Source organism: Neomonachus schauinslandi, chromosome 4, assembly GCF_002201575.2.
Source record: "Neomonachus schauinslandi chromosome 4, ASM220157v2, whole genome shotgun sequence".
Classification (NCBI taxonomy): domain Eukaryota; kingdom Metazoa; phylum Chordata; class Mammalia; order Carnivora; family Phocidae; genus Neomonachus; species Neomonachus schauinslandi.
The window spans coordinates 100,136,343-100,163,236 of NC_058406.1; the positions used below are offsets into that span (position 1 = coordinate 100,136,343).

General features: G+C 40.1%; 1 protein-coding gene across 18 annotated transcripts in view; it reads left to right on the forward strand.

Annotated features, from left to right (window-relative positions):
- The window catches only part of PDE4DIPP2 (phosphodiesterase 4D interacting protein), a 207,246-nt gene that overhangs the window by 117,035 nt on the left and 63,317 nt on the right, over positions 1–26,894 (forward strand). For 13 of the 18 annotated variants that reach the window (XM_021690137.2, XM_044914600.1, XM_044914601.1 and 10 more), the window contains 9 exons: positions 17,589–17,720; positions 18,684–18,803; positions 19,024–19,116; positions 19,257–19,469; positions 20,329–20,487; positions 21,379–21,492; positions 21,678–21,815; positions 23,516–23,695; positions 24,855–25,049. In XM_021690137.2, the coding sequence (XP_021545812.2) occupies positions 17,589–17,720; positions 18,684–18,803; positions 19,024–19,116; positions 19,257–19,469; positions 20,329–20,487; positions 21,379–21,492; positions 21,678–21,815; positions 23,516–23,695; positions 24,855–25,049 (1,344 nt within the window). Of the gene's footprint in view, positions 1–9,342; positions 10,783–17,588; positions 17,721–18,683; positions 18,804–19,023; positions 19,117–19,256; positions 19,470–20,328; positions 20,488–21,378; positions 21,493–21,677; positions 21,816–23,515; positions 23,696–24,854; positions 25,050–26,894 lie in introns of those variants that run through there. The other 5 variants (XM_021690134.1, XM_044914602.1, XM_044914608.1 and 2 more) reach the window with 1 other exon arrangement.

Below are 26,894 nucleotides of genomic sequence, written 5' to 3' on the forward strand. Positions count from 1 at the left end.
CTTAAGGAGCTTGTATCTAATAAGGGAGATAGATAAATAACCAAGTAATCAAACAAATAGCTAATTGCAAATTGTAATAAGTACTTTGAAGAAAACAAAGAGCAGGGATTAGCCAACTTTTTCTGTAAAAGGCCAAATGGTAAATAATTTAGACCTTGGAGTTCATAAGGTTTCTGCCATTGTAGCACAAAAATAGCCATACACAATACATAAATGAGTTGGCATGTATGTTCCAATAAAACTTTATTTAAAAAAATAGGTGGGGGACAAATTTAGCCCACAGTTCATAGTTTGCTGACCCCTAATAGAGAGTTAGGAGGAACGAGTGTGGGGGTATTATAGGTAAGGGGAAGATGGTAATTTTGAGATGTCTCTGACATATCATATGCAGATACAAATAGGTAGTTGGCTATTTCAGATTTGAACTCAGAGGAAATTCTGGGATAAAGATATAAATAGAAACTTACTGGTATAAAGATGGGAAGGGATAAGATGATATTGAAAGAAAATAAAAATAAGGAGGTGAAAGGGTCTAGGACTGAGCCTCGTGAACACCTACAGAAGGTTCGCAGTGGCTATGACTCTTTGTTCACAAATTCAGTTAAGGGGCGCCTGGGTGGCTCAGTCGTTAAGCGTCTGCCTTCGGCTCAGGTCATGATCCCAGGGTCCTGGGATCGAGCCCCACATCGGGCTCCCTGCTCCGTGGGAGGCCTGCTTCTCCCTCTCCCACTCCCCCTGCTTGTGTTCCCTCTCGTTGTGTCTCTGTCAAATAAATAAAATCTTTAAAAACAAAACAAAACAAATTCAGTTAAGCGGGAAATACCACGTTTCTTTACTTTCTTTAAATCGATTGAATGTTACCCTGAGTCTCTATCCTAATCAGGCTAGCAGGAAGTTCAAGTTCATCCATTTGGTACATGCATTGCTCCCTACTCTCTCAGTTATGTGAAAGTGAAGATTTTCATCAGGTGCCAAAGAATCAAGGGATTACTCTTACCGTTGGTCCACCCCTGAAGTACCCCTTCCCCAAAAAGCATGGTTCTCCCAACTCTAACAGCTTGTTATGTTAGTCTTTTATGGAGCCAGAACCCCTTGATATAGAGTCCAGCCTCTCCAAGTCACCCCATTGCCTTTCCCCCTCAGGTCCTGCTGCTTCTCTGGGGCACTAATATGGATATCTTTCTGTAAAGATATTGAAATGCCAAGCCAAGGGTTTTGGACTTCATCCTATAGTGGACAATGATGGATCTTTACTATGAATGTTCTGGAAATAGTATGGAGGATGATTAGAGGGTAACCTTCTAAACCTAGTGACATGGTTCAGGTTTTAGGTTTCAAGAACTAGAAATAGAAAATGTAGTGAAAATGTGAAGCAACATTTCTGAACATGCTAGAGATGTTCAGAAAAGAATCCCAAATTTAATGTTTAACTTGATAGGGAAGGATTCTGAGGAGCTAAAGGTAACAACTCTGAAGTTTGCAAGTCACAAGTTTACAACTTACAGTTACAGCAAATTGCATAGGGACAATTGTATGGTGACAGATGGTGACTATACTTATTGTGAACATTGAATAATGTATAGAATTGTTGAATCACTATGTTATACACCTGGAACTAATATAATATTACATGTCAACTATATTTCAATAATAAATATTTTAAAAATACTTAAAAGAAGAAAGGCAAGAGCCCTTCCCCTTAAGGAGCTTGTATCTAATAAGGGAGATAGATAAATAACCAAGTACTCCCTTGGTTATCTCTCCTACTTATCTCTCCTACTAATCTCTCCCTAGCTTTGACAATGTTAACTGTCCCTCTCATTCTTGAAACCCTGTCCCCGTCTCACCTGGGCTTTGATTGCAGAAGAGCACCACTTAGTTCCCCCCCCCCCCCCCTTAGTTTTCTCAGTCACCTAAACTCAGCATGTTCCTAATCAAATTTTTCATTATCTTTTTGCAAGTGGACTCAACTCTCACATTTCTGTTCATTTAGACCATGTTTTCTGCCAGTCTTTGAGACCAAAACCTAATCTTCATCTTTAATCCCTTTTTCCTTCATCCTCTCTATGTATGTGTCATCAAGTCCTGCTCTTCATTCCCTCAAAATGATTCTCATATTTACCACTTTCTTTCCATTTCTACATCAGACTGTTTTTTACTTAAATTCAATTAATTTACATATTCAAGGGTACAGGTCTGTGATTCATCAGTCTTATGTAATACCCAGTGCTCATTACAACACATACCCTCCCCAGTGTCCATCACCCAGTTACCCCATCCCTCCCCCCCCCCCACCCCTCCAGTAACCCTCAGTTTGTTTCCTAAGATTAAGAGTCTCTTATGGTTTGTCTCCCTTTCTGGTTTCATCTTGTTTCATTTTTTCCTCTCTTCCCCTATAATCCTCTGCTTTGTTTCGTAAATTCCACATATCAGTGAGATCATATGATAATTGTCTTTCTCTGATTGACTTATTTCACTTAGCATAATACCCACTAGTTCCATGCATGTCGTGCAAATGGCAACAGTTCATTTTTTGATGGCTGCAAAATAATTCCGTTGTGTGTGTGTGTGTATACACATATATATATATATCTCGTTTTGTTTATCCATTCATCTGTCGATGGACATCTGGGCTCTTTCCATAGTTTGGCTATTGTGGACATTGCTGCTATGAACATTGGGGTGCAGGCGCCCTTTCAAATCATTACATTTGTATCTTTGGGGTAAATACCCAATAGTGCAATTGCTGGGTGTTGGGTAGCTCTATTTTCAACTTTTTGAGGAATCTCCATACTGTTTTCCAGAGTGGCTGCACCAGCTTGCATTCCCACAGACTTTTTTTTTTTTATTACCCCACATATGAATAACTGCAATGGCTTTTTAGCAGGTCTTCCTATAACCGTCCCAAAATCTCTCCCTGAAATTCCAGTCCATCCTGTTGTCTGGCTAATCTTCCTAAGATGAAGTTTTCACCATGCCATTCTTTGTTCAAGTCCATAACATTAAGTCCAAATTCTTTTGCCTTTGCCGAACATTAAATTCTAGTTGCCAGAGCTTCCACAGCACCATAGCATAGTGTCTGGCTTACAGGTGGCTCTTCATAAGTGTTCTCTGAATGCACAATTATAGAGGATAAGTTGTATAAAGTAGGATGAACCAGGCCATCCTGGTTTTTTTGATGCCCCTCAAGATCCCCAACATCTCCCTTTATACAGGCTAGCAATGTATCCAACCCACTTCTAAGACTATTGATGATGCCCTTTTCTTTTTCTGGAGTCCCTTTCTTTGTTTCCAACATCCTAAGACCCATCTCAAGTGCCACTCTCGTCCCCCTCAACTATTTCAGCCCATACTAATTTCAGTTTTTTCTGCACTCATATTGAATTAGTCAGTACCATTTCATTTGCCAGTCAGTTGTACTAATTTTGGCAGGCACATTTTCTCCCCTTCAACTAAACTGAAAGCTCACTAAAGACAGAGAAAAGACATACTAAGTTTGTGCAAATTCTTGCTCATTGGTTGGTTTACTTAATGTGTACTTTAAAATTCACTTGGGGCACCTGGGTGGCTCAGTCGGTTGAGCTTCAGACTCTGGATTTCAGCTCAGGTCATGATCTTGGGTCCTGGGATGGAGCCCAGCATGGGATTCCCTGTTCAGTGGGGAGGCTGCTTGTCTCCCTCTCTCTCTGAAATAAATCTTTAAAAAAATAAAAAAATGGGCGCCTGGGTGGGTCAGTTGGTTAAGCGACTGCTTCGGCTCAGGTCATGATCCTGGAGTCCCTGGATGGAGTCCCACATCGGGCTCCCTGCTCGGCAGGGAGTCTGCTTCTCCCTCTGACCCTAACCCCTCTCATGTGCTCTCTCTCATTCTCTCTCTCTCAAATAAATAAATAAAATCTTAAAAAATAAATAAATAAAATAAAAAATAAAAAAAATTCACTTAAACAGCTATAGGTATTTATTTATTTTATTTTTTTATTTTTATTTTAGCTATAGGTATTTAATTACTTGAAAGACTCTTTACTATTTTAAGATGGATTCTGCTGATGACCATATTGCAATCTGTAGTTGAACTGGTAATCTCTTGGTTTTAAAACAAGTCTTTCAAAATGCTGTGTTATTAATTAATGCAAAGCATGATTGCTTCTGGCTTCTTAAATATTTCCAACCATCACAGGGGAGTCATGCACATGCTTGTGTTTCCATAAAGCCTAACTGGCTTTACTTTGATATTCTTGTATTTCCTCATCTGCTTTAGCTTCTCTGCCAAAATCACTTTTTTTTTTTTTTTTGGCATAGTTTTTAGTAATTAGAACAGCTATTTCCAATGTCATAACTAGGGCAGTGAAACCTAACACAACTGTTTGTGACATGGGGATTTTCCGTCTCTCTAATTCACTTGGAAATGTCTTACCACCCCAGAATTAGGTCTTAGAAGCACTACAACATAGTGGTTACAAAAGTGGCTATGGTTCTATGAGATACTTCCCAGGCCCCAAAATCTAGAGGTCAAAATAGAGATAGTGCAAAAGATCTTTACCATAATACTACTTAGGAATTTCGATTCAAATGAGAATATAGTTCTCTAAATTCGACAATCTGTAAGTAGTTCGTCATTGATGGGTTTTTCTATTACTCTGCAGAACTTCTAATCTTTTGACTGAGATTCTTCTGAATACAGTTTAGAATAGCTCTAATTCAGTGGTTTTCAAAGTGTGATTCCCAGACAGCAGCATCAGCAAGATCCAGGAATTTGTTAGGAATGCAAATTCTTGGGCTCCACCCCAGGCGAAATGAATCAGAAACTCTAGGAGGTAGGTTCCCGCAATCTGTTTTATCAAGCCCTCCAGGGGATTCTGATGCCTGCCAAAGGTTGAAAACTACTGTTTAAATTCAACATGTTTACTTTGTAGACTAGGAAATTAAAGGCCAGATGTAAATGATTTAACTAGTACATATAGCTAATAAGTGCTGTGAATGCATTTATCAATACATTTTGAGGTCGAACTGCTGATATATAAAATTAACAATTCATAACAGCTTATCATACTATGAAACCTGTTCTCAGTCCATATTTCCCTTAAAATGTAACTTTGATAAGTGTTAGAAGTAATTATCCTATTCTAAATCATCTCAGAAGCCCCAAGTCTTACCTTATCAGCATGCCTTGCTTCAATCATGTATGTGTGGTGTGCAGATGCATATAAAATGTTTTTCAAAGCTCCTATGGATAGTATCTATAGAGTTTTGAATTTGCAGTTGGGCTTTTTTTAGAATTTTTTCTAGGCCATATTTTATCTTCCCAATTTTCAAAGCTATTCTTACGATAAAGTGGGGATTACTTCCTAACAACAAAAAAAATCTCTCAGATTAAAAGTTTATGGGTAATACATATTTTATATTTATTTCTTTTTTTATTGAACTATTCTAACATACATAAAATCTACAGATCTAAGCATTCAGTTCAGTGAACTTGGAGAATTGTACACATCCATGTAACCATCACTGAAAACAATATATAGAACATTTTCATCACCCCAGAAAATTCCTTTGTGCTCCTCTGCAACCAGTTCTTAACCTATGTCATCCCTCATAACCACTTTCTGCACTTCTATCACTGTGGATTCAATTTTTCTTGTTGTTAGACTTAAAATAAAAGGAATCACACAGAATGTACTGCCTTGTATACGGCTTGTTTCACTTAACATGCTTTATGAGATTCATTCATGTTGTGGGTATCAGATTTTTTTTTTATTGCCAACTAATATTGTATAAATATATCAAAATGTGTTTATCTTGGGGCGCCTGGGTGGCTCAGTCGTTAAGCGTCTGCCTTTGGCTCAGGTCATGATCCCAGGGTCCTGGGATCGAGCCCCGCATCGGGCTCCCTGCTCCGCGGGAAGCCTGCTTCTCCCTCTCCCACTCCCCCTGCTTGTGTTCCCTCTCTCACTGTGTCTCTCTCTGTCAAATAAATAAATAAAATCTTAAAAAAAAAAGAAACCTTAAAAAAAAATGTGTTTATCTTACCTATTTCTTAATAACAATTTTTTGTTTTACCACAAAAGCAATTCATGCTTAATATAGAAAATTATAGAATACAAATGAAGGAAGAAGAAAACAAGTATCCATAATTCCACTCTCCAGACATAATCACTATTTAATAACTTGTATATCCCCTTTGAATCTTTGTTTATATAAGTTGTCCACATATATAATACATGTAGTTATCATATGTATTAAAGAATTCTCATTTTAGGTTTAAGTGTTACCACTTAAACCTAAAATGAGACTCTGATATTAGTATGTTAAATTGGCACAAGTCTTAGTTTTTACTATTGAATATTTTCTAATTAAAAAAAATTTTTAAATGCATGAATAGACATTTATTTCCAAAAATTCAAATGACACATAGTATATATATAAAAAAAGTAAATGTTCCTATTCAACCCCCAGTTTTATTTCCCTCCCCATAGGTAGCCAGTATTAACTAAATACAAAATATTAACCAAGGTGATATTGATAAGGACCATGAAGTTCTGAATTTATTATCACCTGATTTTTCTAAGGTTTTTTTTTTTTTTTAAGTTTTATTCATTTATTTTAGGGAGAGAGTGTGTGCAAGAGCAGGGGAAGGGGCAGAGGGAGAGAGGGGGGGAGCAGACTCCCCGCTGAGCAGGGAACCCAATGCAGCTCTATCTCAGGACCCTGAGATCATGACCTGAGCCAAAGTCAGATACTTAACCGACTGAGCCATCCAGGCGCCCCTGTAAGTTTTATTTTTTCATTTTTATGTTCAAGTTTTGTTATCTATACACCAGTGATCTTTTAGATGGGATGAAATTTAGTTGGGATGAAATTCTGTAATACCAAATAATCATATTAGGACCAATTCTAGTACTATAATAGTTTACTATCCACTTCAAAATAATGTTTTTAAAATATATTTTCTAGGAGTGAATAGAGTGCTATCTCAAAATTTTCTTTGATTGTTGAGTGATTTATTCCTATCTGTTGTTGGAAGCCTAGATATGTATAGCTCTCTCTGTATGTTGATCTTTACTTATATCTAGCGAACCTACTCTTCAATGATAAACTACTTTTTCTCCGTGTATACTCATTTGCACTTCTACACCAAGCTACCTATATACTGTCATTAAAGTTTAGAAACTATTAATCAGATGAAAAATCTTATTAAGGAATAGAGAATACGACAAAGTATTATTTAATTTGCTTCTGAAAAACACTTTGTTTCATTAATTACTTTATTTCATTAGCCTTTTCCCCGGTAAGAAAATGCGGCTTGCATTGACAATTGAGGATGAGGACTTGATTAATGTCTTAATTTGCACTTCTATGGACCTTTTGAGTTCTTTCAGCTCTTTAGAACTACACATCAGACAGGGTACAGCAGGGTATAGTCCTGACAGGCTGTCTGTTGGTAGGTGAGTCCAGAAACTCTTTGCCTCTCTATAGATCACTACAGATGTCAAAGATTATTGTTCACTTTCTTTTGACTTTGAAGTTCATATACCTAGAGGCAGGCAAAAATGCAGCTGTAGTGAGTTTTACTTGGAAGTCTATTTTACATTCTTGGTTTTAGGGCCAGAACATGCATATTTAGGTGAAGGAACATAGGCAAAGTTCTGTAACCTCCCAAACCCAAAGATACAAAGGACTGTTCTTCTCTCAAAATGGAGCTACTAAGATTTTGTTTTGGTGATTAAATAAGAGAACAAATACAATCTTAAGTGTGCAGAGCCCCACAAAGTTTTAAAATTATCTTAAAATATTCCCATTATTATAATATTGAAATAACAGTATAAGCTATTATCCAATGAGCCAAGCACTGTTAAAACACTTCTAAATCATCTAATTCTCCACAGGAAGTTTGGTGGTTTATTCTGAGTTCTTATTGAAGGCATTTTAATGTCTTCCTGCTTAGGAGTATGGGCTCTGTCTTAGAGATGACGTTCAGAAATACTTAAGACTGTTGCTGGCCTTAACCTCTCCCAAAGGCCAGCCAGTGAAATTTAGCATTTTTGTAACTGGGAATGTCCTGCTCTGGGGGACTCCAGGTGATTGCGGGGGCTCTTTTCCTTCCTGTCTGGTGTCTGCATGCCTCTCCAGCCAAGAAGGGAATTCTCTATTATAAATGGAAGTTGACACCTGGATTCCTCCTACTCAGAGCTCCAGCTTCCCCCCAGTTCGTGTGCATTCTAAGTTCTATACTCAAGGATGGGGTGACAACTGTATATTGTTGAATAAGACAGGGTACTAACTGAAGTCAGTGAAATGTCCAGCCCTAATTCTGCAGACCTCAGTACTCCCTGGCACTCTGTACTCTTGCTCAAAGAAGCTGTCTTTTGTTCTAAAGTTTGTGTACCCTCCCCACCCCCAAAATAGGGACTGCAGTCCCCCTGAACCTGAAAGAGAATTTGGTGATGGTAATCTACTCTCAGGTGTCTACATTCTTGAAAAAGCCCATTTTCTCTTATTTTAAAAATCTTGGTTAACCAGCTGCGCTCACGTGGTATTTGCCGGACTCTTTCTCAGGTGACTGCTTTGTGTCCTCTTTTGATTTCTTTCCTAAAAAAAGGCAAATCGTCCAGCGGTGCTAAATCCACCGCCCACCCCCGGAACTGCGAGGAAGAGAAACACTTGTCCTCTTCTCTAGATACTCCCACTTGTCGAGGGAGAGGTTGAATGTCCTCTCCTAAAATCCGCCCTAACTACCACCTCTGGTTTATCAACCCTGTTTCCCCGCCCGCCGCTGCAGCCCCAGGGCCTTTTAATCCCGGCACCCGACTGGGTAGGGGGAAGAGGTGGGGCTGCAGGCGGGAGGGAGGCGGCGCGCAGCGGTACCTAGTGGCGCTGCCAGGCTGTTCCATCCAAAGTACGTGGCACTAGCCGTGGAGAGAGGGGGAGGGGATTCAACTTTCTCCTCCCCACGCAGATCCTCGGGTCATCCCGTTAGGGCGGGAGGGAGGATCCACGAGGGAACTGGTGCGTTCGTTGGGTGAAATCTTAGCAGATGAAAGCAGCCTGTTAGTGGCCAGCGCGCGTCCTGCTGTCCATCGGTACCCACAGGGAGCCACGTCTCGGTTCCGTCGCGAGGAGCGGCGACCCGATTTGGGGCAAGGGGGACGCACCCGCCACCGCGCATGCGCAGAGCGGGGAGCGGCCTCTCGGACTACAGCTCCCAGAGGAACCCGCCGCTGGCCGCAGGCGCCGAGCCGCTGGCGCCATCTTGAAATCTGATCCTAGATCTCCGAGGCTTTGCGTCAGCAGCAGGCTGCGGCTAGTGTACCGCGAACGCAGCCTGCTAGGAGGGAGGACGTTGGGGACGCGGCGGCAGGCGGGAGAGACAGCTGGAGGGGACATGGCAGGTTTCGAGCGTGGCCTGCGCTGCTGTCACTCAGCATCCCCCTAAGGCGTTTCTACGCCCGCCCCCTTCCCGAGGGGCGGGGCTGCCCACTCTGGTACCCAGAGCCAGCGCGCGGGTGGCGGAGGTGCGCCCCTGCAGAGCGGGGACCCCACCGGACTGTGCCATGCCGGCCGGAGGCCACCGAGGCGGGAGACGGAGCGCAGCCAAGCGCCAGTGATTGAACACCAAGCAGCAGCCGCCTCAGGGTTGCTCGGCAATCGCTAGGAGAGAAGATGAAGGAGATTTGCAGGATCTGTGCCCGGGAGCTGTGTGGAAACCAGCGGCGCTGGATCTTCCACACGGCATCTAAGCTCAACCTCCAGGTTCTGCTTTCGCACGTCTTGGGCAAGGATGTCGCCCGCGATGGCAAAGCCGAATTTGCTTGCAGCAAGTGTGCTTTCATGCTTGATCGTATCTATAGATTCGACACCGTTATTGCCCGGATCGAAGCTCTTTCTATTGAGCGTTTGCAAAAGCTGCTGCTGGAGAAGGACCGCCTCAAGTTCTGCATTGCTAGCATGTATCGTAAGAATAACGATGACTCTGGCACGGAAACCAAGGCGGGGAATGGGACGGTTGACATTTCCGGCTTACCCGATGTAAGATACTCTGCACTGCTCCAGGAAGACTTTGCCTATTCAGGGTTTGAGTGTTGGGTAGAAAACGAGGATCAGATTCAGGAGCTACACAGCTGCCATGCTTCGGAAGGTCCTGGAAACCGACCCAGGAGATGCCGTGGTTGTGCAGCCTTGCGGGTCGCTGATTCCGACTATGAAGCCATTTGTAAGGTGCCTCGAAAGGTGGCCAGAAGTATCTCGTGTGGTCCTTCTTCTAGGTGGTCCACCAGCATTTGCACTGAAGAACCAGCATTGTCTGAGGTTGGGCCACCGGATTTACCAAGTACAAAGGTACCCCCAGATGGAGAAAGCATGGAGGAAGGGACACCAGGATCCTCTGTGGAATCTTTGGATGCAAGTGTCCAGGCTAGTCCTCCACAACAAAAGGATGAGGAAACAGAGAGAAGTGCAAAGGAACTTGCAAAGTGTGACTGTTGTTCAGATGAACAGGCTCCACAGCCTATGTGTAACCACAAGCTGGAGCTAGCTCTTAACATGATTAAAGGTCTTGATTATAAGCCTATCCAGAGTCCCCGAGGGAGCAAGCTTCCTATTCCAGTGAAATCCAGCCCACCTGGAGCCAGGCCTGGCCATAGCATGACAGATGGACTTAGTTCCGGTTTCCTTAACCGGCCTTTGAAACCCCTTTACAAGACACCTGTGAGTTATCCCTTGGAGCTTTCAGACCTCCAGGAGCTGTGGGATGATCTCTGTGAAGATTATTTGCCACTTCGGGTCCAGGTATACAAAATGGCTACATGGTGCCTTTCTGATTGTAGTTAGCTGGCCTCAAGCTTCACATGATTTCTGTCTAGGTGAAGGTTAATATCCTACACTTGAGAGAACTAATCATTGAGCCCATTTTTGCTGCACCTTTTCTTGTGTCTCATTTCAGTAAACGTGATTCACACTCAACTAACTGGCTTTTCACAGTCCTCCTTGTAACATTATCTATTGGTCTTCTGTTAATTATCAAAATCACAGAATTTTTCGGCAAGAAGACATTTTTAATTGACTTTTACCCTATTAAAAAACATTTAATCTTATATCTGGCCCTAGAACTCTTTTCTCTTACCTCTTTTTCTGTCTCCCACCTCCTTCTTTCTTTGCTTTGTTTTCATTTTTAGATTTATAGATGTTTTCTCCGAGTCCATGAGGGAGTTCTCTAGTTAGTTCTCCCTAGAGCATCAAGTGTTTCATCCCAGAGGTGTGTCTCCAACTGATTAGGGCATAGGATAAAGATTTGGGGAAAACCTATTAATCCACCAAAGTATTGTACTTTTTGGGCAATATTTATAATAAATAAGTCATTTGAGGACTAATGACTTGCTCATAAAAGAAACTGGGAATTCAAGTGTCATCATTTAAAACACTAAGGCAAAAACTGTTCACAGCCAGTTTGCCTACGGAGCTCTGTTAGGAGGATGTTTGACATCTTCTTGAAAGGTTTCCTCCATTATTGGGTGATAGGAGTTTCATCCATTATACTCTTGAATTTCTTAGTGACTGGAAGATGGCACTTGATCTTAATTTGAGCTATTCATTTCTGCCCAGTTGATTTCATACCAACCTTTTAAATTCAGCTATATACGGGAACCTGACAGGTGTTATTTTGTTTCTGCAGCAACAGTGAATGCTAAGTTCAGTTAACTTTGTGAAACATCTGGCACGTTCTACTTGATACAGATTATTAGAACTTAGCAGAAAAATGGGAGAAATATTTTTAAATTTACATAAAACTGTCAGAAACATATATGAGGTGTTATAAAAAAGGATAAATAACAAAAAGTTTTAAATTGTGTTTTCATTTGTATAAAATGTTTAGAATGCCTAATTCTCCATACTTCTTTTCTTTTGCTTCCTTTTCTTTCAGTGGAGCTTCACGGTTGAATTTGGGTTTTAACAGTATTTCTGCAACCAGACATAGATGTCACAAATTAAACATGGTGTTTTCATATTAGGATCTACAAATAGTCTGGACAGGGTAGATGGCAGATAAACCCTTTTCCCCCTCAAATATGGCCAATATTGTAGAAAGGTAAGGAAAATTAGGAAATTACAGGCAAAACAAGAGTTTGTTTCTCCACACTTAATTAAAAATACTATCATTTGGTGCTTGGATTCAACAAATTTTGCGATTGGGAAGGATTTTAAAGACTGTCTCATGCAGCATTTCAATTTAGAGGAAAGCTCATGGTTTAAATAACTTAGGCAGAGTCAAAGATTCTTAACCATTCTCAGCCAAAACCTTTTTATTATTCTGTATATGAAATCACATTTCCTGATGTACGTTGAATTAAATAAAACTTACTTTAAATAAAGAACCTTCTTTCTGTAACCTAAAGATTCCAAGGAGATTTCTTCAGGGATTCAGTGAAGAAAATTGTCATCCTAATGAGCACATTTAACCTATAGTAACTGCACCTTTAGATCAAGTTTGCTTTGCTTCATTAAATTTGGACACTGGAAAAAAATAGACCTTTAAAACTGTAGTGTGATCTTTCTGCTGTCACTTGGCTTACATTCTTTTTACTGTTTGTAGAGTAATAAAACATTGAGAGGAGGGAGAAAACATTCAGCTTAAAGAATAATGGCATTTAATTGCTGTGCCATTTTCTCCAATAATTAAGGATGTGGGGGGAAATAGATTAAATTGGGCTCAGAGTGTTTGTAAATAAAATCTGTATTGGGGGCCTGTGATCTGTTGTTTAAATCTGGTTGACTTTTAAGCTCCTTAAGGCCTGTTGTGCTTTATGTCCGAACCGAGCTAACTGGGACAAAGGCAGACTGGTTTTTGTCTGTTTCTCTGAATAAATGTGGAAAGAGTAGAAATCAATGTAAATTAGTTTTGGTACTTCTGTTTTTAGGTTGTAGAAAGAAAAAACCATGAAAGAAAAAATTTTTTCTTTAGTTAAATTCTACTACAAATACAAAGAAAAGCTCCCATCCTAAAGAGCAAGATTGTTCTGTAAGGTCATTTTGATTCCTTTGTTTAATCCTCCACATACCTATTCTATACACTATTAAATGTCATCATCAGAGTTCCTTCTGATTGCTTTTTTCTTTCTCTTCTTTCTTTTTCTTTCTTTTTTTAAGATTTTATTTATTTATTTCACAGAGAGAGAGCACAAGCAGGGGAGCAGCAGAGGGAGAGCGAGAAGCAGGCTCCCTGCTGAGCAGGGAGCCCGATGCGGGGCTCGATGCGGGGCTCGATGCGGGGCTCGATGCGGTGCTCAATGCAGTGCTCGATGCGGTGCTCGATCCCAGCACCCTGGGATCATGACCTGAGCCGAAGGCAGACGCTTAATGACTGAGCCACCCAGGCGCCCCTTCTATATTAAAGAAAAATAGCAACAGTGTAGTACTCCTGCTTACTAATTTTCTGGCATTATGCACATTGACTTATTTGCTTTCCATAGAACTTACGCTTGAAAACCCAAGGTAGTTTAAATATCTAAAGAAAGATATTGAAGCCTTATTCTAGCTGGTAATTTCCTTTATTGTGTGGCCCTGAACTAGAAGACATGATAGGAGGGGTGTGGTCGCTTAGTAAACATCAATTCAGCTCTGGCTCATGTGCAATTTCCTTTTCTATCTAAATTCACAGAGCAGGAGATCTTTGCTCTAAACCTTGCAACACCAGGGTCTGCCCCTGTGTGGCTATGGAATATTTATCCCTCTCACAGTTTAGCTACATAACCTAGATCAGGCCCTTTGGAAGGTGTAGGCATTAGATGCTGCTCAAAGATTAGGCCTTTAATTTTATGCTAGTTGATAGCCCTTTTGTATCTCCCATTATTAGCAATAGGATAGAAAACCACAGCAGTTCCAGATCTAAGACTTGCTGTTGTGAGGACTAGGAAGTGCCAAGAAAAATGCTGTTAACACAGAAAATCTAAACTCCCTTTTTAGGTTAAAGGTCTAATTTTATGCAACATCGGGCCTGGAAGCAATTCTCTTTTCTGATGCTGGGAAGCTTTTGTCCTAAGTGAGTCAAAGACAGTTTAATTTAAAATTACATTAGTATTGTAACATGATTTTAGTAACCTGTAGTCTGGCAATTAGCCCTGATTCAGCCAAATTGAGTATTACTGATTTCTGGTTTTATAAAATTGTCGTAGGAATTATTGGTTTATGTACTTGATATTTCTCAAGAATTCATTCTGAGCTATTAACTCAGGGGACTTTGCTAAGTGGTCTTTTGGCAGACAGACTGCTGTCTGAAAGGACATTTTTCTGAGATGTTCAATAATAAGGTGTTATAAATAAAGACAAAACAAACATCTTCCAGACTTTAGGTCAGTACATTACATTTACAGATTTAGAGATTTCCTGCGATTATTAATGCCAAGATGGGTTCAGATTAAATCACATTCATCATGTACTATTCTGTGGCATTCTTTGGGTTTAAAGTTGCTGTTGAAATGTCTTTGTTAAATATCTGTCGATCTGGTTTTATTTCTAAAGAGCCACCGAAGGATTAGAGCATTGGACTGGGCATTAGGAGACAGGCCTGTTTTTATTTGTGTTTTTTTTGTTCTTGTTCTCTTATTAAACAGAAACTTTTAGTCCCTACAATATTCCAGGCAATATGGTAGCCAGTGGGTTTATAGAGATTGAAAGATACATTCCCAGCTTCAGTGCATCTGGTTTAACTGGACCCTTTTCCTGATTTCCTGTGTAGCTTCAGACATTCCTTATCTTCTCTAAGTCTCCGTTTCTTCCAATGTACGATGGGATTAGACCAGATAGTTAGTCTATAAAGTTTCCTTCACAGCTCTGAGATTCTTTGGTTTAAAGTGAATAGGGGCGCCTGGGTGGCTCAGTCTGTTGGGCGTCTGCCTTCAGCTCAGGTCATGATCTCTAGGTCCTGGGATTAAGCCCCACATCATGCTCTCTGCCAGTGGGGAGTCTGCTTTTCTCCTTCCCACTCTACCTCTGTGCTCCCGCTCTCTCTCTCTCTTTCTCAAATAAAGTCTTTTAAATAAAATAAAGTGAATAAATAGGACCACCTTCCCTGCCATTTTAAACTTCAAGCTATTTTGAATTCTGCTTGTTACGGTTTAAATTTGAAAAATATTTATAATAGATATCACTGGAAAGGTGTTTTACAGTGAGGAACTGAGAAGCCGAGTTTTGTAGAGAATGTTTTATCATTAAATAGATGATAAAATTATTTCTTTATCAGAATTGTTGTGAATATCTGTTCATGCAGTTACTTCTCCCATGGCGTGACATAAATCACAGTGCTTCAGGGCAAGGCTGCCTGTTTACCCACAGCAACAAATATCTCAGTTTTTCTAGGAGTCATCTTTGCTTCTTTTCTTTTTCTCCCTCTCCAGCCCTGTTGACTCTCCTTTCAAAACATGTCCAAATAGATCTGTTTCTCTCCCCCTCCATTCCTACCACTATCATCCCAGCCACTATTCTCTTTGACCTACAGTACTGAGGCAGTCTCCTGTGTGGTCTCCCTGCTCCTGCTGGCCTCCCCAGTCCAATCACCACAGCTATAGTGATCTTTTTAAAATATAAATACAATTGCATTACTTTTCTTTTTTAAAAACACTGCAGTCCATTCTCATTTCAATGAGAATGCACTCCAGCTTCTTTAACCCTGCTGTAGAAGCTCTGTACGGCCTGGCCCCTGGCTTCCTCTCTTCTGTGCTCAGTATGCCTTAGCCCTGTGCTAGCCAGCAAGGTAGCCCCCAGGCTTATGTGGCTGTTGAGCACTTGAAATGTGGCTAGCCTGAATTGAGATATGCTGTGTGTATAAAGTACACCCCGAATTTCAGAGACTGAGTATGAAGGAAAGTAAAATACTTTGTGGATAATTTTTATATTGAATGCCTGTCTATGATAATTCTTTGGGTATAATATATTGGCTCAGATCAAATATTTTATTGAAATTGAGTTCATCTATTTTTTACTTTAGTCAATGAAGGTACTACAAAATTTTAAATTGCATACATGGCTCACATTATATTTCTGTCGGAAAGTGCTACTCTAACCACGTAGACCTTTCTGTCCTGGGCTCATAACCACTGTAAGCCTTTTTCATTAGCTGTTCCTTCTGCCTAGATTGTTCTACAGGATTGGCTTTCTGTCCTGCAGGTCTCCATTTAACCAGTTTAAAGTAGCTGGTCAACCAACATAGAGTAACTTTGCCACTCTATAATGCTTTTCTGTTTTACAACATAGGGTGTGTCACTATCTGGTATTTTGTGTATTTCCTTATTCCTTTATTATACAGCTCCTCACTCCCAACTCCCACAGTGCTTTGCATATGATGATACTTAACAGATGTTTTAAAAAATTGATAAATAGCATTGGAAGAATAAAAAACTTTTTTTTTCTGAAAGCTTTATACTTTCAGTTGCTGGCAGGAAAGGATTTAAGGGACGCTCTAATCCCACTGCCTAGAAGGTGTTAGAGTTTCAAAGTGTGAGGGAAAGGGAAAATGAACAGCAGTTGCCTTTTTCTCTTCCTAATGGATTTATATTTTTCCTAATTGGAATGGGTGGGGGGGGGGGAGTAGGAAGGGTCAGGGAGAAAGGAGATGGATTTTAATGCCACAGTGAATTCCTAGTTTTATTTTAGTACCCTTAGCTCATAATGAATGTTAGGTCCAGTTCAGTAAGTTTATCTTAGCCTGATTTATTGTTACATTATATAAACAATATGTGTTTTTTTTCCTCCTGAATCTTTTTGGTGACTTGATATTCCTATAAACATACCTCCTCCCAAACCATTATGGATTTGAAATTTATTTTTAATTTTTTTTACTTTTTATTTCAAAATCATTTTTAATTTATAGAAAAGTCATGAGAGAAATACAAAGAACTCCCAGATTCACAGATTGCTAACATTTATCCAGATTCACCAATTACTAATATTTTGCTACATTTGCTGTTTCACTCCCACTGTCTATATAGACACATTATTTTCTTTATTCCTGAACCATCTAAGAATTAGTTGTAGATATTATGAGTCTTTATACTAAATAAGCATATATTTCCTAAAGACAAGAACATCTCTTATATAACTATAGTATAATTACCAAATTGAGGAAATACAGTATTGATAAAATATTATACTGTATAGTCCATATTCAAAATCTGCCCATTTTTCCAATAATGTGAACGGGCGTAGTCGAAATGTACCTTTTCTAGGTCTTAGGGCTGGTAGAGGTTTGATTATTGAATTCCCTGATTAGAAATAGGATAAAGTACATATTTGGTCATCTTAAGCATTTTCTTTTTTCAATCCTCTCTTCTGTTTAAACTATGAATTATTTGCTTTAACTGAATATGTAGTGTTTGTGTGAGTTCACAGGGAAAGATAGGGAGGGGAGCAGGGGGTTGTCATGAGGGTGGAAGTAAATCAGTACTCAATAAGGAACAGGACTGTCTTCAGGAATTTGTACTGATAATCGATGTAACAATTCTGGTTTTCTAAGTCTCTGCCAAAAGATGCCAGAGACATTTGAAGATAAAATTTATTGTTGGCTACATTTAACTCAACTTACTTGTCTTGCTGCTTCTTCCAAGCCCGTGACTGAAGAGTTACTCAAACAACAAAAGCTGAATTCAGATGAGACCATTATAACTCAGCAGTCTGTATCTGATTCCCACTTGGCAGAACTCCAGGAAAAAATCCAGCAAACAGAGGCCACCAACAAGGTATGATCAGTCCAGGCCCTTGGACATCACAGGGCTTCCTGAGGATGTGACTGGCTCTAGCTGAGGCTTAACCTCTCTGAGTAGGACTTGGGAGATGGATACTCTGTATTCCTGTTGCTCTAAGGAATATTTTTGATTAAAAATGTAGTTCTTTCCTTTATCTCTCATCAAGATTTTAGCTTGCTCTGCACAGATCCGAATTTCTGGTGCCTTTTAGATCTCTAATTAAAACTTGAATGTAGTCTTTAACTCTATAAGGCACCAAGATAGGAGGTTTATGCTTTGGTTTTAGCTTAACTTCTTACCCCTTTAGAGCCCAAGGAGTCTAACATTTGCTTAGAAGAAAATTTTATCAATGCCCACAATTTGAATGCTGAGCTTCTGGCCAGATGTACTCTTGTAGTGTTCCGTCCTGCCCTAGATAGCAGAGCTCCTTGGTCTTTGTATAAAGGATCCACAGTGAGGGGCACCTGGGTGGCTCAGTCAGTTAAGCGTCTGGCTCTTGATTTCAGCTCAGGTCATGATCTCAGGGTGGTGAGATCGAGCCCCGCAATGGGCTCTGTGCTGGACAGTAGCCTGCTTAAGATTCTCTTCCTGCCCCTACCCCCACCCCAAGTCTGCAAGTGCGCACGCGCGCGCACTCTCTTTCTCAAAAAAAAAAAAAAAAAATTAGAATCCACAGTGATTCATGTGGACAAGTGCCCAGTACAGCTGCCCATTACAGAGAAAGCACAGTACATGAGAATTGAAGCAATTGAATATTAAATGAAGTATTTTATATTTCCTGCTACTTTGTCTTAATGAATGATTTAGGGCTTTAATGGTTACTACATGTGAGGAAAAATTAACAAGGTAATATTCTCTAGGAAACTGTTTAAACCTAGATTTGAGGAAGGACTTTCTAGTTGATTTAGAGGTTAAAAGAAATTGACCTAACAAACTGTTTTTCTTTGCCGAATTCAGATTCTTCAAGAGAAACTGAATGAAATGAGCTGTGAACTCAAGTCTGCTCAGGAGTCATCTCAGAAGCAAGATGGTACAATTCAAAGCCTCAAGGAAACTCTGAAGAGCAGGGAAAATGAGGTAAATATTTGGTAGTCAGGGACCTCTGAGGAAATGATTTGTTCCATCAAAGTAGACATGTATTCCATATTTTGTAGAAACAGATTGTCAGACTAACAGATGTTAGCCTAGAGAAACCGTAGTGTAATCTAAATTGGTATTTCTAAAATCTGTACAGGTGAGATAATGGAATTTATTTTTAGTTTACTAATATGTTCGGTACTCCCTGTCTCATTTTCAGACCGAGGAGTTGTACCAGGTGATTGAAGGTCAAAATGACACAATGGCAAAGCTTCGAGAAATGCTGCACCAAAGTCAGCTTGGACAACTTCATGTATGTGAGGGTCACATAGGACAGGAGGCGAGACTCCAGTTGAGGAAGTGCCACGTTCAGTCACAGTTTTGATTTTGTTGGTCTTCTCAGCTGCTTGGTGCTTGCCCACCTTGTGATTTTGATTTTTCCTCTTTTTTCAGAACTCAGAGGGTACTTCCCCAGCTCAGCAACAGGTGGCCCTGCTTGATCTTCAGAGTGCTTTGTTCTACAGCCAGCTTGAAATACAGAAACTCCAGAGGGTAGTACGTCAAAAAGAACGCCAGCTGGCTGATGCCAAACGATGTGTGCAATTTGTAGAGGCTGCCGCCCATGAAAGAGAACAGCAGAAAGAGGCATCGTGGAAACATAACCAGGTAAATCGGCAGTTGTTTTGTGGCCAGAGATGCTGACTTTTCCTTGATAATAACTTTTTATCAGGACAGTTTGTGTTGAATCCTTGAGTCACTTGCTTAATCGAAGTAATTCAGTTTGACGTTTATTGTCCTCATACCATGTGCCAGAGACTGGGCTGTGTTCTGAAAATACATGAGTCAATATCACAGGCTCTTTCCTGTTAAGTTACTTGTAGTTTAGTATGAGACAGTCACATAAACAGAATTTTAGTGTAAATACTGAAATGAGGTAAAGGAGGTATGTTTGGGTCCTATTGGAATATATAGGAGGGGCTGAGGAAGGGAGGCAGGGAAAGCTTCTTGGGGGAGGAGCTATCTGGGGTTATTCTTGAAGGGTGGGTGAAGATTAGCAAGACAGAATAGTGGGAAACAATAACCAAGGTTAAAGGAATGGCATGCACAATTAGCCACATCTTTAAAAAAAAAAAATTCTTAGGTGGTTCCTTTATCTCGTTACATTAGAGCATATGCTGTCAATTTTTTTTTAAGATGTGAAAGGATGATAGAAATATTCTGTCCTTGAGCTTATCCAGGGTTACAGTGGGACAGAGTTCTGCTTAGTAGTTATATAGAGCTATCATTTTTAAACTAGAGAGTATTATATATAATATGAAATTTACATCTTACCACCATTCACAGTTCCCACAATTTCCCATATCCTATTTGATTCGTGTATAATATTTCTAGAGTAATTGTAAGAATGGCACTTTCCTGCTACTTTATATTTTATTCTGTATGCCTTGAAAGTTTTAAGGCCTCACTAACTACTAACCAGGTGAAAATTTTAGATTGTTTGAAAAAGGGAATCTGTTTAATTCAGGAATTACGAAAAGCCTTGCAGCAGCTCCAAGGAGAATTGCAGAGTAAGAGCCAACAGCTTCGTACCTTGGAGACTGAAAAATACAACGAGATTAGAAACCATGAGCAACACATTCAGCACCTAAACTACAGTCTGAGTCACAAAGAGCAACTGCTTCAGGTGAGTCTACGTAATGACTTTAACAGAAACTGGGCTCACAGAGCTCTGAAAGTTCTGTTCATGTAATCTCAGATTAGTCCACCTGTGTTGAGTACCCGTTGAGTACATGCAGAACATTGAGAGGTGGGAACCAGGAGGGTTCAAAATAAGTAGAAAATACAATTCATGAACCACAGTGCTAACCAGCAGGTGTAGGAAATAATAAATACAGACCTGAAAGACTTAAGCAATAAATATTTTGCAAGTAGTTATTAAACACCTCTGTGAACCAGATACTATGCTAGTGCTGGGAAGACAGAAGATATGACCACTGTTCTTAGTCTAGTAAGTGAAAACATCTGTATAGAAATTTCCAGTTACTTACATGATAAAATGAACGTCGGAGGGAAAATTTGGAACACTGAAGAAGACTGTGATCAGTCTCCTGCTCTAAGCTTCAGTCCTATTGAATCTCTTACATTCTGATGAGCATAGTTTTTTCATAGTGTGCATGTATTGTGCATACATTTTCTCTCTGATAGAAATACCTGCACCTGCTCTTCACTTGGGAAACTCCCAGTACTGTAAGACTCAGCAAATGTAACCTCTTTTGTGAGATCTTTAGTGACACCTTCAGGCAGATTTAGACAGTGCATCTTGTATTCCCCAGTAGCTAGCTATGCAGACATACACACCCATATATACATAATGTGTATACACACACACACGTATACACATGTGTACAATAGTTAACAATTTGTATGTCTGTCTGTTATCTCTGCTAACCTGTGTTTTCCTTGAGAGTGATAACATTTTGTTTTTTATCCTGAATAACAAATTGTTTAGCGAAGTGTAGGAATTCGATGCATATTGGATAAATGAATAAAGGGAAATATTTTTTGGTCTCATTAGGAATTTCGGGAGCTCCTGCAGTATCGAGATAAGTCGGACAAAACCCTTGAAGCAGATGAAATGTTGCTTGAGAAACTTCGGCAGAGAATACAAGATCGAGATGTTGCTTTAGAGGTACACACCTTAGTTTTGTTTACGGCACTAGGGATTAGTCTATTCACATAGGTACTTAGAAATATGTGTCTACTTAATTTGCTGCTTTTTGGAGTTGGTCTTCCCTTCCTTTATATTTTTGTTGAATAAGTGTGATCACAATAGTGAATCCTAAGGAGCTTTAGGGTCCTTACTTTTCCTTGCAGCGGGCTATAGATGAAAAGTTCTCCACTCTGGAAGAGAAAGAGAAGGAACTGCGTCAACTTCATCTCGCCGTGCGAGAACGAGATCATGACTTAGAGAGATTGCGTGGTATTCTCTCCTCTAATGAAGCTACCATGCAGGTAAGAGCACAGTCTGCCATGATTGTTCTCTCTCTCCCACTTGGATGCTAAGCCTGAAGCATCGACCCTTTCCCTCATTTTCTGAAAACCAAGGTATTTGTTTTATAAGAAAAAAAATACGGGAACAACAAAAATAGTTATCCATCATTGTAGATTAGGAAGTGAGAAATGTTAGTACTTCTGCTGTGGACTTTGTAGGGGGAGGTAGTGAATATGGGTTTCTAGACATCCTTTCTGATTTGTTTTTTTTTTTAAGATTTTATTTATTTATTTGACAGAGAGAGACACAGCGAGAGAGAGAACACGAGCAGGGGGAGTGGGAGAGGGAGAAGCAGGCTTCCCGCCGAGCAGGGAGCCCGACGCGGGGCTCGATCCCAGGACCCTGGGATCATGACCTGAGCCGAAGGCAGACGCTTAACGACTGAGCCACCCAGGCGCCCCTGATTTGTTTCCAATCCTTGTCAATATCTATATACTTTTACATAAACATCACCAGGGTACAACTGTTACACTGTTGTTTTCTCGTTAATATTACGTGCATATCCTTGTGTAGCCACAGTCAGAACACTTGATTATTAATATTTACTGTGGGCTATTTTTGGATATGTATTTTAGAGCTTATATATTTAACCATCTTCCACTTCTTAAAGAAGTCCTTCACTTCCTGTGTAGCATAGCCTGCCTCCTCAAAAATGCTTCATTTTTATTTCTCTAAAGAAATTAGTTGGGGCGCCTGGGTGGCTCAGTCAGTTAAGCATCTGCCTTCGGCTCAGGTCACGATCCCAGGGTCCTGGGATCGAGCCCCGCATCGGGCTCCCTGCTCAGCGGGAAGCCTGCTTCTCCCTCTCCCACTCCCCCTGCTTGTGTTCCCTCTCTCGCTGTCTCTCTCTCTCTCTGTGTCAAATAAATAAATAAATAATCTTAAAAAATAAATAAAAATACGTTAAAAAATAATTAGAAACCAGTAAGACTAATTTTCTTTAAAAAAAAAACTAATTTTCATAGGCAAATTGCATCATTATTTTGTAATCCTACTTTGATTTATGGTCATTTATCAGGATTGACTCTTTTAGTGGAGAAATGAGCATATTAGATATATATAGACCACAGGTATGTGGTGCTCAACTGGTAATCATATACTCAGCTCAGTAGTTTTATCCTTCAGATGCCTAGAGAAAACTTACATTGTCTTTTTTTTAAAGATTTATTTTTTATTTTATTTTATTTTATTTTTTTACAGATTTTATTTATTTATTCATGAGAGACAGAGAGAGAGAGAGAGAAAGAGGCAAAGGGAGAAGCAGGCTCCCAAGGAGCAGGGAGCCCGATGCGGGACTCGATCCCAGGACTCTGGGATCATGACCTGAGCCTAAGGCAGACGCTTAACCATCTGAGCCACCCAGGCACCCTTATTTTTTATTTTAGAGAGAGCATGAGTGGGGGGTGGAGGGTGGTAGAGGGAGAGGGAGAGAGAATCTTAAGCACAGATGCTTAAAAAAAAAAAAAAAAAGAAATTAGTTGAGAGTTTCTAAAACCAAAGAAAAGATTAGTATGGCATTGTTAGATTAGATACTAAGTTTTCTCCTTTTGCAAAAAATTGATACGTTAGGAGGTAATTTGAAGGTGGATTAAGTTTCTTATTTATCCTGGGGAGTGTGGGGTGGTCCTTTGACTTGTCATTGCTTTCTCTGTTACTGTAGAGTATGGAGAGTCTCCTGAGGGCCAAAGGCCTGGAAGTAGAGCAGTTATCTGCCACCTGTCAAAACCTCCAATGGCTGAAAGAAGAAAGGGAAACCAAATTTAGCCGTTGGCAGAAGGAACAAGAGAGTATCATTCAGCAGTTACAGACATCTCTGCATGACAGGAACAAAGAAGTGGAGGCAAGACTTTAGCTAATTAGTTTAGTGGCAGTTGGTTTAGTGATTATAGAATCTCAGTCTTGGATTGGGACTCTTTAGGTCTGGGGGGCCAGTGACCCAAGTCTTAAATTCCATCCTGTGCCTGGGCGAGTCATTGGCTTTCACTGGGACTTTTATTCCTCTACCTCTAAACGCAAGGTGACAATTATCTTTCTCAATTAAGTCATGTGAGAATTAATGAGAACTAAAACATGCACCTATAATGTGATAGCCAACCTTTATTAGTGATGGTGCTCACGCTTGTTAGGCACTGTTATAATTGCTTGATGAATGTTAACTCACTGAATCCTGACAAGTCTATGAGGTATATATTATTATCCCTCATTTACAGACAAGGGAACAGACTTCTGAAATGAAATAACTTGTCCAAAGTAACATAGTTAATAAGTGACAGAGTCAGTAAGCCGCCCAGGCAGTGTGGTTCCACAGTTTTAACCACCATCTACAACCTTTCAGTATAGAAGTAGGAACTTCATCACCATGCTGAGAAATATAGTGCTCATTATTCTTTTAGAGCTTATTATTTTGTGTTTCCCCTACAAAAGTTATACTGGGGAGAAAATAAATACATGGACTGCATGTCCATTCATCTTCATCTAATATTGATTATTATGTACCCTGAGCAAATAAGGAAAGGGCTACTTGAGAAAACAATATGTAAGTTGCCATTATAAGTATTTTTCTGTATTGTTAGTGCTCATTCTTTGAGCATGTACTTACAGCCTTCTGTGTACCAGGCCTGTGCGAGATGTGGGGAAACAGAAGTGAATAAAACATGGTACTTGTTCTCCAGAATCTCATAGCTCTTTCTTCTATAACAGATTCTTTTTTTTTTTTTTTTTAAGATTTTATTTATTTATTTGACAGAGAGAGCCACAGCGAGAGAGGCAAACAAGCAGGGGGGAGTACGGGGAGGGAGAAGCAGGCTTCCTGCGGAGCAGAGAGCCCGATGCGGGCAGGGCTCAATCCCAGGACCCTGGGACCATGACCTGAGCCGAAGGCAGACGCTTAACGACTGAGCCACCCAGGCACCCCTCTATAACAGATTCTTAGAAACCCCTTGATATGTAGTAGAGGGAATTCTTTCCCCCAGAACTTAAGAGTGTCCCTTCTGTATTAGGATCTTAGTGCCACATTGCTGTGTAAGCTCGGACCAGGGCAGAGTGAGATAGCAGAGGACCTGTGCCGGCGCCTACAGCGAAAGGAAAGGGTGCTGCAGGAACTGCTGAGCGATCGAAACAAGCAAGCAGTGGAACATGAAATCGAGATTCAAGGCCTGCTTCAGTCTCTGAGCACCAGGGAGCAGGAGAGCCAAGTAAGGACTAATGCACAGACCAGAAGAGTGTCAGTGCATTTGTAGTCTGGGAATAGGGAGCGTTTGAACATTGTAGCGTGTATGTGTGTGTCATTTTGCAGTCCGTTCTGTTAGGGGTTCTTCCTTTAGTCTGTTACCTAGACTACGGTTTTACATCTGTCATCAGAGCATGCAAGATTTTTAGGCACTTTGCATTGAGAAGGGTGCCTAAGCAACACACGTACCCATTAACTTCATTCTGTACATTTTCTTTCCTTATTGATATTCTGATAATTTTGGCAGAAGGGAATACAGGGTTCTGGAGTGTTTTGATTTTGATTCTAAATTCTCAAGACTCATGATATTTTCTATTTTTAGCCAAGTTACGGGAAAACTTACACTTGACATATTTTTTCTTAATTCTTATAAAATCTGAATTATCTTAAGAGGAAAAAAGACTGTGTTTTCTTCAAAGGCCATGATGAGAATAAATAATTTATAGTAACATGGGATATATTAATCTTACAATACTGGTACACAGGTATTTCAAAAGTCAATTTTTTTTTTAATAGATTCTACTTTTTTTTAAGATTTTATCTGTTAGAGAGAGAGCATGATCTGGGGGAGGGGCAGAGGGAAAGGGAGAAGCAGACTCCCTGCTGAGCCGGGAGCTCTGTCCTAGGACCCCAGGATCATGACCTGAGCCAAAGGCAGACACTTAACTGACTGAGCCACCCAGGCGTCCTTCAAAAGTCAATTCTTTTTTTTTTTTTTTAAAGATTTTATTTATTTATTTGAGAGACAGAGAATGAGAGACAGAGAGCATGAGAGGGGGAAGGGTGAGAGGGAGAAGCAGACCCCCTGCCGAGCAGGGAGCCCGATGCGGGACTCGATCCCGGGACTCCAGGATCATGACCTGAGCCGAAGGCAGTCGCTTAACCAACTGAGCCACCCAGGCGCCCCAAAAGTCAATTCTTAATTTATCCCCATTCCCAGGTATCTTTCTCCTCAAGGCTAGAGATGTGTGCTGCATTTCAGGGACCAGTCGCTCACAGTCGCCCCCAGCCAGTTTCAGGGAGGACTGGATTCTTATCATTTGCCTTTGTTATTTGACCATAATATTCTCTAATGCTTCCTTATATCACGGGATGGTTATAATCCTCTTTTCTAATCCTCAGGCCCACTGAAGTGAATATACATTTCCTTAGAAACATTCTGCCATGAGCTGCAGAAATGGCTTCTAGAAAAGACCTAACAAAATCACTGAATTATTTAAGTCTTTGGCAGGAGGCTAACAGAAGTCTTTATATGAGTGTTCTTTTTAACCCGTTTGTAGCTTGAATTAGTTTATTTCACCTCAGAAAGAAATATTATACACTCCTGATAGTAAAAAAGTAGAAGCTAGCAGATGACTAAATTACAAAAAATTGATTTAACTCAAGAAAAAGAGTAGTGGTTGTATTCTAGATCTGCTTTTTAAATTTTATATGGAGGAGAAATTCCCCGTGGATTGCTTTTTAGAAACACAGATTCCCAGGCTTACTCCTGGGGACAGAAATTAGGAGGTATAGATAGGACTCGAGAATTTGCATTTCTTACAAGCTTTCAGGTGATGGTGATGCTGCCAGTCCACGAGCCACACTTGGAGGACCATTGCTAAAAACAACACTGCTAGGAAAAGAATACCAAGCCAGATAGATCATATATACATATACAGAAGAGATCTTGTATATTATTTATTATGTTTTTTCTCATAGTAACTTCTTCAGATTTTTATTCAGGCAAACTTACAATGTAGTGTTAACCTCTAAGATGGTTATGTCCAAATCCTTAAAAAGCCCAAATTTTACTTACTAAAAATGTAAG